At 44.2% G+C, this 21,688-nt stretch overlaps 1 protein-coding gene across 5 annotated transcripts in view; it reads right to left on the reverse strand.

The window, feature by feature from the left end:
• MLH1 (mutL homolog 1) overlaps positions 1-21,688 on the reverse strand; it is a 45,056-nt gene that overhangs the window by 10,021 nt on the left and 13,347 nt on the right. For all 5 annotated transcript variants that reach the window (XR_012500100.1, XR_012500101.1, XM_010945816.3 and 2 more), the window contains exons 9-13: positions 21,480-21,592; positions 18,425-18,518; positions 17,292-17,445; positions 10,402-10,778; positions 7,772-7,920 (exon numbers count right to left, since the gene is read on the reverse strand). Coding sequence is in view for 3 of the 5 variants with exons in the window: in XM_010945816.3 (XP_010944118.2) it covers positions 7,772-7,920; positions 10,402-10,778; positions 17,292-17,445; positions 18,425-18,518; positions 21,480-21,592 (887 nt within the window). In the remaining 2 variants the exon portion in view is untranslated. The remainder of the gene's footprint in view (positions 1-7,771; positions 7,921-10,401; positions 10,779-17,291; positions 17,446-18,424; positions 18,519-21,479; positions 21,593-21,688) is intronic.

Genomic DNA, 21,688 nt, shown 5'->3' on the forward strand with positions numbered 1-21,688 from the left:
CAAGCCTCAGCTCTACAAAGCCCAACAAAATCCACATCTGCCACACAGAGAAACTGCAGGGCACTAAAGAAAAGAGATCTGGAAAGCACTCAGAGATAAGAGAGAGAGATTACTCCACAAAGTACCAAAATACAAGACTGACAGCTGAATTTTCAGCAGTGAGAGCAGAAGCCCAAGACCGACAGAATAACACCTTCAATGCACTAAGAAAAAATAACTGCCAGTCTGGAATTTTAAACCCAGCAAAGAAACTTAACAAAGTAAGGATGAACTGGACAAAGCAAAACCCAGTTTGCCATCCCAGGCCCCATCCCATGAAAAGTCTGAGGGAAAGAATCACGAGCAAATGACAATGGCTAAATCCAAACAAGCTGACAATAACCACGTGGAATGGAACAGTTAGATACTCACATGGAAACTGCGAGTTTACCACCACACACCAAAAATAAATTCCAGGGGGACTAGAAATTTAAATAGAAGCATTTTAGGCGACAATGTAAGAGCATATATTTAATTATCCCAGAGTTAGAAAAAACTTCCTGAGTAAGATTTAAAAAGCCAATCTCTAATGAACTCAAAATCTGCCTACATTAAATCTAAGAATTTCTTTTCATAAAAAAAATACCACACGAGCTCTAAACTGAGGGAAGATATTTTCATGTAACTGATTACTACCTAGAAAAAAAAGAAAAACAAAAAACAACCTCCTGAAGTCAGAGACCAAAAAGCCAACAGCAAAGGGAACAAAAAGCTTGAACAGGCACTTAACAGAGGACATATACTTACTCAACTTCATTAGTAACCAGGGAAACACAAATAAAAACCACCATCAGATACCCTTTCACCAACACCAAAGTGGTAAAAAGTCTGACAATATCAAACACTGGAGAAAAAGCAGAGCAGAGCAACTCTCTGCACTGTGGGTGGGACCACACACTCAGCAACCCCTCTTCGGAAGACAATCTGTCATTTCACAAGTCAGCGCAACTCTAGGTAAGTGGACTCCCTGCACAGAGCCTCCTGGCCAGGATGCCAAGTTCCTGACCCACTCAGGTCTGGGGAAGGGGCAGGGAGGGCAGGGCTGAGGCCACCTGAGGCCCCCACATGTCCTTCCACAGCAGAATGAATGACTGAACACGTGGCAGAGTCATGAAGTGGAATCCACCACAAACAGAGAAAGTAAACCAGAGCATATGTAACAGGATGGATGAATTTTAGGAACGTGTGTGTATATTTACATACATTGCAGATAAATACAGTGTAATTCCCTTTATATAAAATTTAATACTTAAAACTAGATAATAGATTTCATAGGGCTACATATGCATGTGGTGAAACTATAATAAAAGGAAACAACAGTCACAAAATGTTGGGTCGTAGTCATCCTGAGGGAGGTGGGAGGGTCTAGGACAGGGAAGGGGAGTACAGGGCTGCACTGGGGATGACTCGTGCTGTTCCTTTTTCTTTTTCTTAATTAGTTTATTTTTATTTAATTTATTTTTTGAAGAGGGGAGGTAACTAGGTTTATTTATTTTATGGAGGTACTGGGGATGGAACCCAGGACCTCGTGCACGCTGAGCACGCGCTCTACCACTGAGCTATATATACCCTCCCCTCTCTGTGCTGTTTCTTTAAGCAGGTATTCTCATGTTTTCTCCTGTAGATCCCACTTATGTTTTATAAACATGATTTTGCATCTACTAACATATATCTGCACATGTGTGTGTACGTGTACATACACATACACTTAATGAAAGAAGTAAACACACCAGCACCACAGAGGGGACGGGGGCCAAGGTTTGGAGACAACGGGGCCAGGGTTTGGGACAGCAGTAAGCCTGTATATCACATTTTCACTATACCTTTTGTCAAGGTTGGGCATCGCACGTGAGTTCTCACATTATTATGTAAGTTCTGCAAGTCTCTGCTCCCCCCTTAAAAAGAGGCTTATTTTTCTCATTTTTTAGAATAAGTGTTCCCCTCTGTTCCCACTGGAAACTCAATGTCTCTACAGGATGTTCCGCGTAGGCGGAAAGTGATTATTTTAAAAGCTGGAGGACATCAAATAATCTTGAATAATGAGGCACTGGAGGAAAGAGAAGCGATGTAATCCACTAAAAAAGGGTCAGAGATTTTTTCCATGCAGATTTTCCAACGCAGCTCTGATGCGCCCACAGCCACCGAAGCGAAGCACAGCCTGGCCGGGGGTCGGGGGAGGCGGGGGCGGCTGCTCCCCGCACGGGGCTCCCTCCAGGGAGGGAGACAGAGCGACGGAGCGCAGGCGGGGCTTTTCCTCCCCGGGCTCCGTGCGGCTCCACGCACCCGCCACGGCCTCCGACCAGGACCTCAAGCACCTGTGCTTCACTCCTCCCCTGACTACGCACTGGAGGTCGCTGGGCACCTCCCCGTCGTTCTGCCAGCAGCAAAACAGGACAAAATCCTCTGTGCTTCCAGGCCAAACCCCATATCGGAGTTCATGATGAGGCCGTGGGTCTCAGCACAGTTTTCCAAGAAGCGGCAAGTAAAGCCGCCTCGAGGAAGGGCGGGCATCCTCTGGTTCCTGACGGCCCCATGCGCAGCCCCCGGGCACCATGGCGTCTGGCTGTAGCCTGAGCTGACTGAGAAGCCCTCCCAGGCAGATGTCACCCCATCACCCTGGCTGACGTAGCCTTCTGTCTCTGTCCTAGAACATCTCTCACCCACCTTATGTTACAGCCGGCAACTCACTAAACAACCCTCACAACCCCATGGCATTCTTCAAGACGGGGGTTTGAACCCACTCAGTGCATTTTCTGCCTCCAGGCCTGGTACAGCGCATTTCTGTACAGAAGACACTCGACTAACGCTTGCTGAATTCATCTTCTGCACCAAAAGAAAGTGTCATCTAGAGACAAACCATAGGGAATATGTACATTTAAGCCCTGGTTTGTTCACCAAAGACCAAGAAAATATAATAAAATTGAGAATAAAACGTTAAGCACATTTTCAGATTCAAGTGATAGCAAATAATTTACGACATTCCTCCTCTTCCTTAATTAACAGATCAAAATAATGTGACTGGCGATAAGTAACTTGGTCATTACTAATCCGAGATGAGCCTAATTCCATGGAACACGTGACTGGACACTGGGCCAGATATTAACCTTGTTTGTTAATCGAAAGTGTGCCCAGAGGAGCGGGTAAATCCATGGACTCAACAAAGGTGTCTGATAGAGGTTCCGACTCTGATATCTCTTCAGAATAAAAATTCCCGGGCTCGCCCTCCCAGTCACTCCTTTAGCAAAGATCTCCTGCGTCCCAACGCAAGGCTCTCTGCTGGAAACCACGATGAAATAATCACACAAGTGAGAGCAACTAAGAGTGTCCTTAACAGAAAGCATCTTACTTCTATTCTGGGCCAGGAGCACAGCTCTGTGAGGGAGCAGCCAGGTTTTGGCCCACCTCCCCAAATCCGAGCTTCAGAGAAGTCCCCGCATGGCATTCAACTCAGACCACCAGCTTCCTGCTTGGGGCTGTGGGTATAAACAGGTGCCGGTGGGCAGGACCTGAGGCAGGGGCCCTTCCCCTCAGACACGGGTCTCAGGTGCTCATTACAACAGTCCAGTAAGGGCTGCAGAGGAGCATCAGTTTACAGAGCAGGGAAATGATATCCCCAAAAGATGAACACATTTCCCACTGGCTGCTGGGAGCCTCAGCAGAGTTCTCCAGGCTTCAAAGAAGTGCTCACTCCACTCCCCACACCCAGACAGCGAGTGACTCCCTCTGTGAGACCCTACACTGCCTGTCTGCAAAAAGCCTCAGCCTAAGGGCTCAGTGCTTGTCCCACAGCAGCAGACCTCCGGCTGAGGCCACTCCAGTAATGACCCATCTTGACAAGGCAGGTACCCAGGCCTGTTTTTCATTGCTAGGAAGTTCCCATTAAATTGCCAGGAGCCTCTGAGGCTCATCTCCCATGCCATTTCCTTATTTTAAAGCAGAGATAGCAGTAACTGCTCTGCCTCCCTCCCTAGACTATTTTAGAATTAAATGAGATAACATGCATGAATACACAATTTTAGAACATTTAGATTATCAACCCAGCCTCAGCAATGGACTCCAAACCTGACCAAATTTGGTGCAGGTTAGTCTTATCCTGCACTGAAAATGGTTGGCAACTATTCTGAAATTTATTGAAATTATGACTTTAAATATCCTGCTGTGTGTGAGGACTACAAAGCCTTAAAGAAAACATTCAATTCCAAATCTGAGGGAGTCTGTCAATTCAAGCAACTGTGAGGAAGACTGCTAAACACATCAAGTAATAGCCCCCTCTTCCTTTTATTATTTTAAATGGTTTTAAGAGCTCCCAGCCTGAAAGCCAGTAACTGAGGGAAGGAGCAAGGGGAGTGAATCTTCATGGAAACAGAAATCAGAAGCCAACTGGTCTACACCAGGCAAGACCTTAGTCACAGCGAGTGTGTACCCTTCCCATGTAAACACATATGCCTTGCCTCTCCCCACCCGCACACGAAGGCCCGGAGTGCAAAGGAAACAAAGAAGGAACGAGGAAGGGCCATCTGAGGCCTTCCTGGAAGCGTCCAGACACACGGTGAGTGAGACAAGAAAAGGCGAGGGGCTTCTGAGTCTGAGCAGCTGTTCAGGAGGGTACGGATCAGCAGAGAAGGTACTGAGTTGCTCCCTGGCCACTCATTTCTTTTGACATACATTTTATAGCAGTGTTGAAATTTAACTTGTTTAATTAAGAAATGGATAAGAGGAAGCAGGTGCCAAGATGGCGGAGTGGAAGGACACTTGGCTCACCGTCTCCCACCAATACACCAAGAGAAGAGGTAAAACTGTCACTATATGCAGATGACATGATCCTATATATAGAAAACCCTAAAGGCTCCAAACACAAACTACTAGAGCTGATAAAAGAATTCGGCAAGGTAGCAGGATGTAAGATTAACATACAAAAATCAGTTGCATTTCTTTACACTAACAATGAAGTAGCAGGAAAAGACAGTAAAGAAATAATCCCTTTTAAAATCACATCCAAAACAGTAAAATATTAGGAACAAATCTGACCAAGGAGGTGAAAGACTTACACGGGGAGAACTACAAAACACTTTGATTAAGGAAATTGAAGATGACTTAAAGAAATGGAAAGATATCCCATGTTCTTGGACTGGAAGAATCAATATTGTGAAAATGGCCACGCTGCCTAAGGCAAACTCCAGATTTAATGTAATTCCTATCAAACTACCCATGACATATTTCACAGAACTAGAACAAATAATCCTAAAATTCACATGGAATCACAAAAGACCCAGAATTACCAAAGCAATACTGCAGAAAAAGGATGAAGCTGGAGGAATAACCCTCCCAGACTTCAGACAATACTACAGAGCGATAGTAATCACAGCAGCATGATATTGGTACAAAAACAGACATATGGACCAGTGGGACAGAATAGACAGCCCAAAAATAAACCTACAGACTTATGGTCAATTAACCTTCGACAAAGGAGGCAAGAATATACAATGGAGAAAAGACTGTCTCTTCAGCAAGTGGTGCTGGGAAAACGGGACAGGAGCATGTAAATCAGTGAAGTTAGAACACTCCCTCACAACTTACACAGAAATAAAAATAAACTCAAAATGGCTTAAACTAAGACATGACACAATAAACCTCCTAGGAAAAAACATAGGCAAAACACGCTGACATACATCTTAGCCATGTTCTCCTAGGACAGTCTACCCAAGCAATAGAAATAAAAGCAAAATTAACAAATGGGACTGAATTAAACTTATAAGCTTTTGCACAGCAAAGGAAACCATAAGTAAAACGAAACGACAACCTACGGAAGGGGAGAAAATATATGCAAATGATGCCACTGACAAAGATTTAATTTCCAGAATATATATAACAGCTCATACAACTTAATAACAAACAAACAACCCAATACACAAATGGGCAGAAGACATAAAAATGCAGCTCTTCAATGAACACATAGAAACGGCCAACAGGCACATGAAAAAAAGGCTCAATATCACTAATTATCAGAGAAATGCAAATCAGAACTACAATGAGATATCACCTCACGCCAGTCAGAATAGCCACCATTCAAAAGTCCATGAACGATAAATGCTGGAGAGGCTATAGAGAAAAGGGAGCCCTCCTACACTGCTGGTGGGAATGTTATTTGGTGCAGCCATTATGGAAAACAGTATGGAGATTCCTCAAAAAACTAAAAAAAGATGTACCATATGATCCAGCAATCCTGGGCATTTATCTGGAGGGAACTCTAATTTGAAAAAATACATGTTCATAGTAGCACGGTTTACAATAGCCAAGACATGGAAGCAAACTAAATGTCCATCGACAGATGACTGGCTAAAGAAATTTTGGTATATTTATACAATGGAATACTACTCAGCCATAAAAAAGAATAAAATAATGCCATTTGCAGCAACATGAATGGATCTGAAGATTGTCATTGCAAGTGAAGTAAGCCATAAAGAGAAAGAAAAATGCCATATGATATCACTCATATGTGGAAGCTTAAAAAAAAAAAAGAGGACACTAATGAACTCATCTACAAAACAGAAACAGGATCACAGACATAGTAAACAATTTTATGGTTACTGGGGGAAAGAGAGGTGGGAAGGGATAAATTTGGGAATCTGAGATTTCCAAATGTTAGCTACCATATATAAACACAGATAAAAACCAAATTTCATATGTATAGCACAGGGAACTACATTCAGTATCTTATAATAACCTTTAATGAAAAAGGAGATGAAAATGAATCTAAATACGTATATGCATGACTGGGACATTGTGCTGTACACCAGAAACTGATACATTGTGACTGACTGTACTTCAATAAAAAGAAATGGGTAGGGGATGAGGAGTGGAAAGGCTGGGGCTAAACTGCATGGACAAGCATGCAGAGCTACCCTCTGGAGCCCCAGCAATGAAGGCCACTTGGAGCATCACTGACTCATCAAGTGGGGTCAGCACTGCTGTTAGGACCATGTCACCGTCACACACCTCAGTCCCTGCGTCACTTCATCCCTGGGATATGACGAGCCTCCTTTTCATTCCTATAACCACAAGTTACTTTTGGAGTAACAGTAACCCAGATGGACTTCTATACTCAGGTATTCTGAAAGCTGCTTCTGAGGAAGATGATAATGGTTTTTTTTTCACTTTGTCTTTGGGATGTAAAAATATCTATTGACTCCTTACTATGTAACAAGTGTTTTACTTACCACTTTCTCTCTCATCAGCACAATAATCTTCAGGGGTAAAATTAATCTCAATTTACAGATGAGGAAAAACTGAGGCACACAGAAAGGTTAAGTCAGGAGTCTAAGGTCACACAGCAGAAGCAGGAGTGCCAGGGTAGCAACTACGGCCCTCCCAAGCCTGTGCACTTTCAGCAACAGCACACCCCAGTCAGGCCACAGCATTAGAAGTGTGCTATCATTACACTTTTAGCTCAGACAGGAACAGACTGGGGATTACTTAAATGACCACTTTACTCTGACTTCTGTGGTCTAATGAGAGTACCGATTAATTCTAATTTAAAGCCAGAGACTACTTTTTCCCTCCTTCCCTGAGCTGAAAATTATCTTTAAAGCTGCTGCCACCACGGGTTAATATGGGAAGCAAGGTTTGCTCAGCACAGAGGCCATCCCAACATGAATGCTTTCTGCATTTCCAAATATTTCATTTTAGCAGTTTTGGCCCTGGAGGTCCCAGGCAGCCCTGGGCATTTACGTACCCTCATGTCCCTGCTGGTTAATTTCTTCCTGGAGACTCAGAACGCTGGTGAGGTTAATGATCCTCCTCCGGGGGGTACAAGCTGCGGTCATTTCCTTTCGGGATGCATCTTCCACCGTTTCCATGTCAGAGCCTTCCCGATGTCGCTTTCTGCAAAGCAGATAAGGAACAGGCAGCTCATTACTGTCTTAAAAAACTTTCTTTTATTGCTGTTTTTTTTTAAAATTAAAGTAGAGTTGATTTGCAACACTGTTAGTTTCAGGTGTACAGGCATAGTGATTCAGTTTTACATATACATATAATATATATTCCTTCTCATGTTTCCATTATAGGTTAAAAAATACTGAATACAGTTCCACGTGCTATACAGTAGGACCTTGTTGTTTATTTTATGCATAGTAAGTAGTTTGTATCTGCTAATCCCAAACTCCTAATTTATCCCTCCCCTCTCCTTTCCCCTTTGGTAACCATAAGTTCATTTTCTTGGTCTGTTAGTCTGTTTGTGTCTTATAAATCAGTTCATATGTGTCATTTAAAAAAATTCAGGGCAGGGGAGGTAATTAGGTTTACTTACTTGTTTGTTTTTAATTTTTTTTTTAATGGAGGTACTGGGGATTGAACCTCGCACATGCTAAGCATGTGCTCTACCACTGAGCTATATATGATCCAGCAATCCTGGGCATGTATCTGGAGGGAATTCTAATTTGAAAAGATACATGAACCCCAATGTTCACAGCAGCACTGTTTACAATAGCCAAGACATGGAAGCAACCTAAATGTCCATCGACAGATGACTGGATAAAGAAGCTGTGGTATATTTATACAATGGAATACTACTCATTTTAGATTCCACATATCATATCATATTTGTCTTTGTCTGACTTGCTTCATTTAGTACGATAATCTCTAGGTCCATCCATGCTGCTACAAATGGCATTATTTCACTCTTTTTTATGGCTGAGCAACACTCATTGGATATGAGGTACATATACCACATCTTCTTTATCCAATCATCTGTCGATGGACATTTAGGTTGCTTCCACGTCCTGGCTATTGTGAAGAGTACTGTGATGAACACTGAGGTGAATGTATCTTTGGAATTTTGTGTCTTACATGCTGGAGAAGAGAGCAGCTTCTCTGTGCTGGCTCTGCACACCTGGGGAGGGCTCCCCGTGCTGGTGGCAGGCCAGTGAGATCAGCCTGTTCTCCCGAATATCGCTCATCTGACACCCCTCAGGCCCGAGCAGCTGGACTTTGGAACCTGGCTCAGCCCGTAGACCTGCAGGGCCTTGGGCAAGTGGGCTAACCTGGCCAAATCTCCTTCACTCAGCCTTCCATCTCTCCATCCCTTAGGCACTGTCAGAAGGCCAACCTCCTATGGCCATGAACGAGCCCACAAGGTGCCTGTCCTCACCATGCTGACTTTTTAGGGGGTGAGTCAAACAACAATGGAAACAAGGTCACTTTAAGTAGCAACGCGTGCTGTGATGAAAATAAAACAAGGTAACATGATAGAATGATGAGGAAGCAAGAGGAGAGAGAACTTTAGATTACACAGACAAAGAAGGCCTCTGGCAACATGTGATATGACATCTGAATTGAAACCTGAGTGACAAGAAGCTGGAGTGTTCCTGGGCCCAGGGACCAGTGACAGCAAAAGGGAGAGAGCTCAGTGAGGTCAGGTCGCCTGCAGGGGCAGCGCGGCCAAAGTGCCTCCACGGGGAGGAAGGGAGTGGACTGGGGGCGGACAGGCTGGTTTCACCCCAAGAGCAGTAGGAAGCGCCAGTTTTCAGCAGAGGAGCGATATACTGATTACTGGTTTAGAAAGATTTCTCTGAATGCTGGGTGGTTAGTTCGCCAAGTGATAAACAGAAATGGAACACTTTCTGGCCAGGCTTTTAAGAGCATTAAATGAGATCATGCACGCAAGGTGCCCGGCACACATGGCAGATGCTCGATAAATGGCAGCATCCTTTATTATTCTCTGGACACAAATCCTGTAAGTCGTCTTGCTAGGCTGGCTTGGAAATGAGCAAACTGGAGTTAAGAAACTTGCCCGAGTTGCAACAGGCAGTTAGAGCCAGTGTTTTGGGGGTCAGCCATCAGGCAAACGTGTGGCCTTGGGCAAAGGACTTCACCCTGAGCTCCGCGGTCAATACCTGCACATAGAGATTTCAATGACGTGCCCTTAAAGCACCTGCAGAGGGTGCACTGAAGATGCTCAAAATTAAACAACAGTCACTAGTACAGCTGTGCCTGCCCCTCTCTAGCTCTTTCACCAGCAGCTCATGTGCTTCAGGGAGTTTCGTGCTTTGAAGTGAAAAACTGTGCTTCTGAAAGGAGTGAAAGCAGCTTTGAGCAGATGAAAGAATCCTCTGGATATTTTAGGCCCCTCTTTCCAGCCACCTCTGCTGTTGAGGCTTTGTCAAAATTCATTACTAAAATTAAAGGATAAATCTTCTGATTTTTCCTTCTGATGTATTTTTATATAATGTTTGGAATCATAGACATTTAAGGTATTTCAAAGGCCACTGTGATGGGTGACTCTCAAGCCATGGTCAAACGCAGACAGTGGACCAGGCCCCAGCACCATCCCATCAGAGGGAGAGGGCGAGTCAGGCAAGGCCGTACCTGGGGTTCTCCGGGCTGGAAGGTGGCCCTCTCTTCTCTGATGGCTCTGAAGCCTTCTTTGTTGCATCCCCCTCCAGGCCCTGATGACTGGCAGCTGCTTCAGCAGGAGCTGGGAGTTCAGGCATTTCCTCATCCTGCTGCCTGGCCCCGCTACTAGAAGCATCTGTCCTGTCCTCTGGGACATCAGCCTGGGGCTGACTGGACAGGGCCCTGCTCACAGGCTGCAGGAAGGCATCGAGCTTCTGCTCCCGGGAATCTGTGCGGACCATCTGGTAGGCGTAGACCTTGTCGCCACTTCCAGAAGCAGCTGAGGAGGTCACACCCGCTGTAGATTTAACCACCTCCCCAGAGGGGCCAGCAAGACCTGGTAGTAAAGTCTGCCAAAAAAGAAGACAGTGGAAAGATTCAGAATATGAAGTAACAAAGTGCAGGTCCACAAATGGAGCAGAAGCCAGAACCAGGGAGAATTACCATTACAGAATTATTCTCTGACCAAGATTTGACTGACGAAATAAAAGATGTAAAATTATAAAATTCAAAAATTCAGCAAAATTCTTATAATTTAAAAATGGGTTTGATATAGAAATACTAGTATAAATTCTCATATTTGTCTCTCTCTTTCTGTTTTGTTGCCATAAGAGATTTTATTTTTTTCATTGTGGTAAAATACATATAGCTGTTTTTTTCCTTAACTGAAGTACAATCAACTTACAATGTATTAATTGATTCAGTTATACATATATATATATTCCTTTTCATACTCTTTTTCATTATAGGCCATTACAAGGTATTAAACATAATTTCCTGTGCTATACAGGAGGACCTTGTGGTTTATCTATTTTATATATATATATTTAGCCATTTTTGAGAGTACAATTCTGTGGCATTAAGTACCACCATCACCACCATTTATCCTCCCAAACTGAAACTCTGTACCCATTAAACAGTAACTCCCCATCCTCCCCTCCCTGCCAGCTTCTGGCAACCACATTTCTTCTGCATCTTTAAATATATGTATTTCCTAGCTTTTTCCACTGGAGAGGCCTGAAAGCAATGACCACCGGTAGCACTGAGGACCCCTGATCCCAGATTAAAGTCTCTAAATACCATTCCCCACTAAAATAAACCAGAGTTCCTTGGAAAAGTGGCCAATTCCAGGGCACAGGCTGGGAAAGTACAGAGTGAGCCTACAAACATCCTGCTTCACCAGAAACAAAGAAATTATCAAAGACTAGTGGAATTGGGTCAAAGGGACAAGAGCACCAGCCCGAAGGGGCTTCCACTGGCTAAAGATGGAGTAATTTCAGAATTAATAAGAAAATGGCTACAACTGATTAAATTAAACTGCTTTAACAGCTATGACAAAATTACTAAAAGAGAGAAGAGAGAAAAATGGAGAGGAAGAAGGGAAAGAGAGATGGTGGAGGGAGAGACAGAAAGAGAAAACAAGTCATTTAATGTTACTGAAGACTGCTGGGATGCCCACCCATTTCCCTGCAAACTGACAATCAAAGGCACAGAACTCAGCATTTACGCCTACTTTCTAGTATGCACTGTACTTCAGGATAACCAAACAGCTCTAACAAATGAGGGAAAATTATTCCACCCAGAAAAATTACAGTTCATTAATAAAGAAGAAATGGTAAAATCAGGAAAAAATCACAATCTTGCAATCCTAATGACATAACTGACTCAGACAATGGTCATCAGTGAATGGTGGAACCATTACGCTAAGTATCGATGGCGTGAAGGAATCGGGCTCTCACCAGCTGAACTGGAGGATAAACCTCATCACAGGGACAGAACAAGTCAGGCCATCAGGCACCCCCTGCTGGGATGCAATAGAAAGTACATGGCATCATCCATCATGAACGCTCGCAAAAAAATTTTTTAATCTGAATATAATCATGCCTCTAGATCTAATTTTTCAGTTTATAGGAAATTTAAAGGATTCAAGCACGTCAAAGGACACTAAGCAGCAGCAATCAGCCAACCCTAAATGTGCACTTTCCAACTAGCTTTAGAATAAGCTAGTAAAAACAACAACAAAAAAAGGATGACTTTCCTGGTTTCAAGGAAACATAACAACCAAACATAATGAGTAGAACTTGACTGGATACAGATTTGAACAAAACTACTTTTATAAAAAGATCTTTCTGGGTGTCTGAATATGGACTGGATATGTAAAACAAAGATGGCGAAGTGTCGATGGCTGTTGAAACTGCGTGATAGGTACATGGAGATCTGCTGTATCATCTGCTTGTATGTGTGTTTACAAAGATTCAATAATAAAGAGTTAAATAATTAAAAGTTAAAGTAGCAAGTCTACTCAAAAAGGAAAAACCCTGGACAGTTTAAAGCCCTTGTAATGTATTTACTTTCATTTGCCTATGCAACAGCCAGGTGGGTTTTGGGAGGTAGAAATTAACAAAACTACTTTGCAGGTAGTAATTTTACTTTATTTCATTTTATTTTAACTGAGGTACTGGGGATGGAACCCAGGACCTCACGCATGCTGAGCATGAGCTCTACCACTGAGCTATACCCCCCCACCCTGCAGATAGTAGTTTCAAAGTCCAGAAAAGTGAAATACCTTGTCTAGTATGCTAGAGATGGAACAAACCACAAGAGCCACCAGGGTTCCTGATTTCCACACCAAATGGCCTCACTGCAAACCAGGGCTGCTGCTGTACTGCCCCCCAAGTGGAGCACAAGGCACCAGGTGGGGAGCAGGAAGGTGGCCCCATGGCCAGAAAGTCAGGAGCCAGGGCAACCTGCTGCTGGCAGGGCAAGAAAGGATTCTGATGACCCCACAGGAGCAGGGACAGCCTGAGTCTGGACCCCTCTCATTGCTCTGTCTAAGCAATGCACTGACAAGAGGCAGGCTCTGTGATCCAGAAACTCACCTTCCTTCTTTTTTAAAAAAATTATTTATGCATTTATTTTATAATAGGGACAGTATTTTAAAAGTTGAAGTATAGCTAGGTATACAGTATTATACAGGTATAATATTATATGCATGTAGGTATACAGTATAGTAATTCACAATTTTTAAAGGTTATACTCCATTTATGGTTATTATAAAATACTGGCTCTACCCCCCATGCTGTACAGTACATCCTGGTGGCTTATTTTACACCTGATAGTTTGTACCTCTTAATCCTCCACCTCCATCTTGCCCCTCCCCCTTCCCACTCCCCACTGGTAACCACTAGTCCCTTCTCTGTATCTGTGAGTCTGTTTCTTTTCTGTTATATTCACTAGTTTGTTGTATTTTTTTCAGATTCCACATATAGGTGATATCTTACAGTATTTGTCTTTCTCTGTCTGACTTACTTCACTTAGCATAACGCCCAAGTCCATCCATGCTGTACACCAGAAACTAATACAATGTTTTAAATCAACTGTACTTCAATTAAAAAGCAAACAACCAACCAACCCATTTAAAATATTGACAGAAGAACTGAACAGACACTTCTCCAAAACAGGAAATGGAGTTGGCCAACAGGAACACGAAAAGCTGCTCAGCATCACTAGTATCAGGGAAATGCAAGTAAGAATCACGATGAGGTATCATTTCACCCCTGTCAGAACGACCATCATCAAGAAGAACACAAATAACAAATGTTGGCAAGGATGTGGAGAAAAGGGAACCCTTGTACAATGTTGGTGGAAACGCAAATTGGTGTAGCCACCATGGAAAACAATATGGAGGTTTCTCAAAAACCCCAAAATAGAACCACCACATGGCCCAGCAACTCCACGCTTGGGCATATACCCAAGGAAAACAAAAATGTTAATTCAAAAAAATACATACACCCCATTATTAACAGCAACATTATTTATAATTGCTAAGACATGGAAGCATCTGAAGTTCACATCAACAGATGAATGGATATAGAAGATGCAGCATATATACATAATGGAATATATAATTCACCCACAAAAAAAGATATTTTGCCATTTGTGACCCTCCATTCACTTTTTTTTCCACTCCCAAAACCAGAATTTTATAACTGGCATAAACATTTCCATTGCCTCAAAAACAAAATAATACCTAGAAATACACTTAACCAAGGAGGTTACCTATACTCTGAAAACTGTAAGACAATGATGAAGGAAATTGAAGATGATCAAAGAAATGGAAAGACATCTTGTGCTCTTGGATTGGAAGAATCAACATTATCAAAATGGTCACACTACCCAAAGCAATCGACAGATCCAATGCAACCCCTGTCAAAATACTCACATTTTTCACAGAACTAAGACAAACAATTCCAAAATGTATATGGAATCATAAAAGACCTCCAATTGCCAAAATAACCTTTTGTAGGTTTTTTTTTCCCCTTTCTCCTTTTTGCTCTCTTTTCTTACAGTTTGATGACTAGAGAAGGTTCTTTAACATTTGTTGTAAAGCTGGTTTGGTGGTGCTGAAATCTTTTAGCTTTTGTCTGTGAACCTTTTGATTTCTCCATCAAATTTGAACAAGAGCCTTGCTGGATAGAGTATTTCTGGTTGTTAAGTTTTCCCGTTTCATCACTTTAAACATATTGGGCCACTCCCTTCTGGCCTGTACAGTTTTTGCTGAAAAATCAGCTGATAGCCTTATGGGAGTTCCCTTGTATGTCATTTGTTGCTTTTCTCTTGCTAATTTTAATATTTCCCCCTTATCCTTAATTTTTGTCAATTTGATGACTATGTGCCTTGGTCTGTTCCTCTCTAGGTAGATTCTTTGTAGAACCACCTTCCTTTTGAAGACATACTAGTCAGGACCCTGCAGTTCTTCCGGGAACTAAAATGTAATCTAGATAAATGAATCTGGCTGACAGGATAAGACAGGAGGGAAGCCAAGAGGTTCTTCTCCCGGGGGAGCCACAGACACCCTCCTGGGTCTCTGGCAAACCCTTGCCCTAGGACCTCGATCAGGACAGCTGCCTCACCTACAACTCACACTCTGGGCTTCTCCTCCCACTGCCAACTACCCAACCTATTTTCAGGGCCTGGCAATTCCAGATTTTCAACTATTAGTGAACAGAACCCCATCCTCTGCCCAGACCTGCCCCCTGGCCCTCAACTTCTCCCAAATCACTGCGGGTTTCCATTTTGCTCCTCTCCAACCCTGCCGTCTTCCACGCTGCAGCCAGAGCACTCCTCACAAAATGCAAACCAGATCCCGTCAATTCCTCTCAAGTTGAAGTCTAAGCTCTTCAACGTGCTGCTGCAAACCCCTCTATCTGGCCTGAACTCTGCAGGGAGCGGAGGCCTGCACCACCCAGGCCCAGCGTTGCTTACCCCTGGCTGCCCCCAACAGCACCCAGGGAAGCTTTCACAAAGTATTATGCCCAGACCCCGCCCCCTGAGGTTGATTTATTGGTTTGGGGAGGGCCCCGGGAAATCCTAAAGTCCCCCAGGTGATTCTCGGCAGCCATTAGAGACAGCTTCCGAAGATTACTGGACTCACCACGCTCAGTTTTCAGATCCTCAAACACGTATTGCCTTTACCCTAGCCCTTCCCTCTGCCAGAAACACCCTTTTCCTTCCTCATCCCCTTTTGTCCACCTAGTTTCTTCTCAGGCTTCAGGTCCCAGCCTTCGCCTTCCTCAGGCTCAAACCTGAGCCAGGAGCCCCTCCACCCTCCTCCCTGTTTGTCTCTGTCGTGGGATGTAGACTCTAGGAGAGCGTGAGCTCTCAGTGAAGCCAGGAACCTGTCTGTGCTGGAACCCCAGGCACCCACAATGCCCCACCCATTGGGAAGCCTCCGTGCATATCTGGGGAGGGAGGCAGAGGATGAGCACTACAGGGTGCTGAGGCTAAGTGAGCAACAACAAGGGATAAAAAAAAAATCCTAACAGCTACCGAGCACTTCCCTGTACCACCAGATCCTGCTCCGAGGGCTCACACTCACACCGCCCCCACCCTCAGCCCCAACAACCTGCAGGTGCACGGCCCACCCTGCCTGCGTCCCCTCTCACTGCCAGTGCCCCGCAGTCTCCCATCTAGGCCCCTTCCAGGGGGGTAACCATGGGAAGTGCTTTTGGGAAGCACTCATCTGCTTGGTAATTTAAAAAGTTTTCTGAGAAGTAGGACTCACAGAAGTTGGCTTCCCGCTTGCAGGACCCAGTGCAATTTAACGGGGAAGATGTTTCCATTTGCATAGTTTCAGTGTCTGCTGTGCTTCTGATGAACACATGCTCACTATGAATACAGGACTGGCCAGAATCACACTACCTCAGAACTGGGACGGGACACTGGACATCATGTTATCAACCTGCTTATTTCACAGATGGAAAAACTGAGGCCCCAGAGAGAGGGAGTAGTTTAGAATCAAAGCACTTAGAACCTGGTTAAGTGTAGTTAGATGAATGGTGCCAGGCCCTGGACTAGACTATGCAATTGCTATTCACTAACTACTTGGAACTGTCCATGGCTGTCGGGGTGACTGGTTCCCCCTTTACTGAGGGAGACATGGAGGCCAGGGAGGGTGAGTCACACAGCAGTAACCCAGGTCTGACACCAAAGGCCCCGCTCTGGCAATGGCCTCCCCGAGCCAGCCCCTGCCCTCTGCCCTGGGTACGTGGGATCAGCCTCTGAAGGTCTCTGAGGAGAATGCAGGGGAGAGGTGCCCTTCTCTGTAGTAGACAGCTCGCCTTCCTAGGAAGGTGGTCTTGAGGACCAGAAGGAGGCACAGAGAAGAGCTCAGGCCTCAGGACTCCAGGTCCAGACACAACATTGTAAAACCTTCACAGTTGGGTTCAAAGAAGGAAATGTTGCTGAAAGAAAACTACCAAAGTAATAATGACAAAGTCCTCAAGCAACAGTCAAGAACCTGGGCCCTCACGTGTGGCGGGGCATGTTTTAAGGTGGCAGATGAGCGGGGAGAGGCGCCCTACCTGGGTGAAGTACGTCCTGGAGGCGTTGGAGCCCAGGAGCTGGTGCTCAACGTGCTGCTGCACACGCTCCAGGATGCTGTCTTCGTGCAGGAAGTGAACTTCGTGCTTCGTCGGATGCACGTTGACGTCTACATTCTGGGGGCTGATTTCTAAACTGGCAGGAAAAAGAGAGAACAATCACCTCAGATGGTGGGGAATGTGGGAAAATTCACTCACAGTGTATGTGGTGGCCAGCAGACACGGGGAGGCCTAATGACACAGTGGTCAAGCCTTCAGGGTCAAGTCTGCGTGACCTGGGTTCAAATGCCAACTCTGCTACTTAATGCTGAGTGGGCATGGCTAAGTTGGAGCATCTTTCTTTGCCTGGGTTTCCTCACCTGTGAACTGAACATAACACATGGTGGGGATTCAATTCGTGTAAAGCACTTTGCATGTACCAGGCAGTTTATTATACATTAGCAGTTATTACCATCATGTGGAATTTCTTATTACATAACCCAGGGCAAGGTGCTTAACTTTTCCAGATCGTGGTCACGAACCTATCCCCTATTGACTGTTCAGTATTACATGTAGATCAAAGCATGAGTTATGCTGTACACCAGAAACGGACACATTATAACTGATTATACTTCAATTAAAAAAAAATGAAAATATGTGAGAGAACTTCTATCATTAAACTGGAGCACAAAAGTCAGGCTGGAGGCTGTACCAACTACCAACTTGCTGGCTGAGCTCCAAATCCATCATACTTCACTGCTGGCTCTGACAGTGGAGTTCTGCAGTGTGAGGCTTTGTTGGTAGAGGGCCCTGGATGGACCCTCAAGACGAACGGTTTGTTTGCCAGGTTCAGGCAGGTTCTGCGTGGCTCAGGGACAAGCCATGTTATTCAGCTTTGTTTCACTGACACAGCCCCTGGCACAAGGGAGGCCCTCGGTCAGATTCTGTGGCAGGAGTGAATAAATAAAGGAGAACTCTGCCTTTCCCCTGTAGAAAGGGACGAATATCTTTTGCCAGTGGGGTAAGGGATACACTCTGACTGGGCTAATTAGCAAGTCCATCTCTTTCAAAGGAGACAGCTGGACAGAATTTCTCTTCCTTGTGAGTCTTGGGCGAGGAGTTTGGTGCTGCATTACCTGAGGTACAGGAACGGGTGCGTATTTTTGGGCAAATATGCAGCATACACTGTTTCTATGGCTTTTCTTAAGGAAGGTGACTCTACCAGACGATCTAAAAAATAAAAGGCACCAGCAACTAATACAACATTGTAAATCAACTATACTGCAATTAAAAAAATAAATAAAAAAAATGTAAAAGGGAAAGCAATTAGCCCAGATCTGTCCCGAGAGGTGAGATGGCAGGTACACATTCACACATACCATGAAATCAGCTCAAGAAGAATGTCTCTGGAGTGACAGCCACATCAGTCCCCCAGGGAGGAAGGGCCCCCTCTACGTCACGACTCCCCAGCTTCTCCCTGGGGACTCTCGTCTCACCCGAGCAGCAGAGGTACAACAGGACAGTCAACTTGCCCCCCACCCCCTTTCCCCAGCCAGCCCAGGTGGACCACGTGCCCTTGCTCAGACTTTTCATTCTGCAAATCCATCCTGGAGACCTACCATGTGTGCTACGAGCTGGGAGACAAACGCTGGTGGATAAACTAATTCCAACTCACGGTGGAAGGACCATGAGGGAGACGCGTGTGCTGAGTGATGAGGAGAGGGAGCAGCTACCTCAGCTTAGGGAGCCCCGATGGGGTGGGGGGGGCAGACAAATGGAGTACTTATGGGGAAGAGCATGTTTTCCAGGCATTTCAGGTGGGACAAATAACTGAACACACACTGAGGGTAATTTAGGAAATGAGGCAGGCTTGAGGGGGTGGAAAATGACGAAAGCTGGGAGATACAAGGCTAAAATCAGAGGAAGATCTATTTTCAGACAACCACAGCTCTCCTTTCTCCCCAGACGGATGACCTGCTGATGATCTGTCGTCCTGCGTTGGTGCAGCCAGGGATATGTCACATTTTTTCATTCCCAATGAGAAGAGAGACCGTAATTCTATCAACAAGGAGTGCTCATACATCCACAGCCGCCTCAGTAATGTCACTGGGCTGTGTAACCTGACAAAGGACAGCTGGAGTGTCTCTGCTGAGATTTCTGAACTTGAGACATGCCAAAGGAGTGTTCTTTGTTCCTATCATCTGAGTGAGCCTGGCCAGTGTGAGATAACTGGATGACACACATAAGAGCCTGCCGTCTCTCTGCTACTGGGAACTTGGCATCATGACCAGATTAGCTAATGTTAACGCAGAGCTGGTGTGGTAAAAAGCCCCACCAGAGGCATGGGAGTGAGCCACCCAGACGGCACTTACTCTGATTTCTGCTTGTCTATTCTATAGCCAACATGTGTGTTACAAAGCAGTTTCTCTTCATGGTTAGGGGAAAAAAATAAATGAAAAACATTTTCTGAACTTTGATTAAAGTAAGCTTTGCTGCACGTCAGGCTCAAGTCCTTCCTAATGAAGTGGGAAAAGACCTTGCCAATAAGTCAGTTTAACAGAATGTGTCTGCAGAATATTGTCTCCCTCTTCACTGTTTCCACATTGCTTTGAACAACTGCTGTAAAATATGCTTAATTTGGGACATCTCTAGCTGGTTATCACTATAAGTGGAAGGCGGGAGAATATGTCATTTCCAATAGCAATCACACAAAACAAAAATTAAAAAAAATACAAATTAAACAATAAAGGTAAAGGACCCATACGATTAAAAACGGTAAGAAATGAACAAATGGAATGAGGTGGTGTGTTTCTGGATGAAAAGGAAAAACTTGAGTCAGATGGTGTTGGGACTGCTGCCCTGTCACTGTCTCTCAAGACCACGCAATGTGCAGTTAAGCAAAAAGCAGCAGAATGCAAAGCAGTATTTACTTAATAGGTAGCAATCATTTCAACACTATGTCAGCAGAGAAAGCTTGGAAAGGAATCTGAGGAAACTCCAAATCGATTTGAGTTTATTTCCTCCTGATTTCTAGTCCTGCTCTTTGTGCTGTAAATAACTCATTCTTTAAAAAGAAAAATCTCAAAGGGCCTAGCATTTCCTTTCTTCACTTTAACAGTAATATATCATTTAAAAAAAATTTTTTTGGTGGGGGGGGTAATTAGGTTTATTTACTTATTTTTTAGAGGAAGTACTGGCAATTGAACCCAGGACCTCATGCACGCGAGGCACGCACTCTACTACTTGAGCTATACCCTCCACCCCTATGGAATAACATAAAGGGTGCCAACATATGCAAATAGGGATCCCAGAAGGAGAAGAAAGAAAAAAGAGGATCAAAAATGTATTTGAAGAAATTATGGCTGAAAACTTCCCAAACCTAAAGAAGGAAACATATCCAGGTACAGGAAGCACAGAGGGTCCCAAACAAGATAAGCCAAAACAGACCCACATCAAGACATATTATAATTAAAATAGCAAAAGTTAAACATAAAAAGAGAATTCTAAAGGCAGCAAGAGATAAACAGAGTCAGTTACAAGGGAGCACCCATAAAGCTATCAGCTAATTTCTTTTTTTTTAATATATATCTATATTTTTTATTCTTTTTCATTATAGTTTATTACAAGATATTGAATACAGTTCCCTGTGCTATACAGTAAATGTACTTTATTTTTTCTCCATCATTTTTTTAATTGAAATAATCTACTGAGGTGAAATTCACAATTTAGAAACTAACCATTTTAAAATGAACTCAGTGGCATTTAGTACATTCAAAAAAAAAAAAAACAAAAAACTGCCTGCACCTGAAGGCCCCTCTCCCTGTTGCCCTGTTGTGTAATTTCCAAATGTGGCCCTTGATCTCGGGAAAGAACAAAGATCTGTCCGGGGCCTGCTGGGAAGGCGCTGACGGCAGCAGATGAGGGGTGGGTCTGGCTCACAGGGGCCTGGGATGCCCTCTCCTGGGCTCCCCCTCAGAGGCAAGAGCCAGACTCCACAACTGTGAGCCAGCAATGAGCACAGGTGGGAGGGCTGCGTGGATTTAGGGGAGGAATTATAAATACTTCCTAATTAAACCACATTTTGGTGTGAGGTTTCCCTGGGTATGATCACACCTGTGAATGAGGAATACTTCCATGGTACCCCAAAGGTCCCTGTGCACAGACGTCCCCACTTGGCTCTTTCTCACTTACGGTTGATGAACAGTAAGAAGATACACTTCTTCACTGAGTAGTTTGCATTGGATATGTAGCCATTCATTCTGAAGGCGAGGGTTTTATCCTCACATCTCACTTCTATCAATTCTCTGGTTGGAAAAAAGAGAAATTTTGAGGCTTTTGAAAAAACTGGACAATCCAAACATTCTAAAGAATCAGAGTTGGAAAAATTAGGGCTCCTTCTC

Source organism: Camelus bactrianus, chromosome 17 (assembly GCF_048773025.1).
Source record: "Camelus bactrianus isolate YW-2024 breed Bactrian camel chromosome 17, ASM4877302v1, whole genome shotgun sequence".
NCBI classification, from domain to species: domain Eukaryota; kingdom Metazoa; phylum Chordata; class Mammalia; order Artiodactyla; family Camelidae; genus Camelus; species Camelus bactrianus.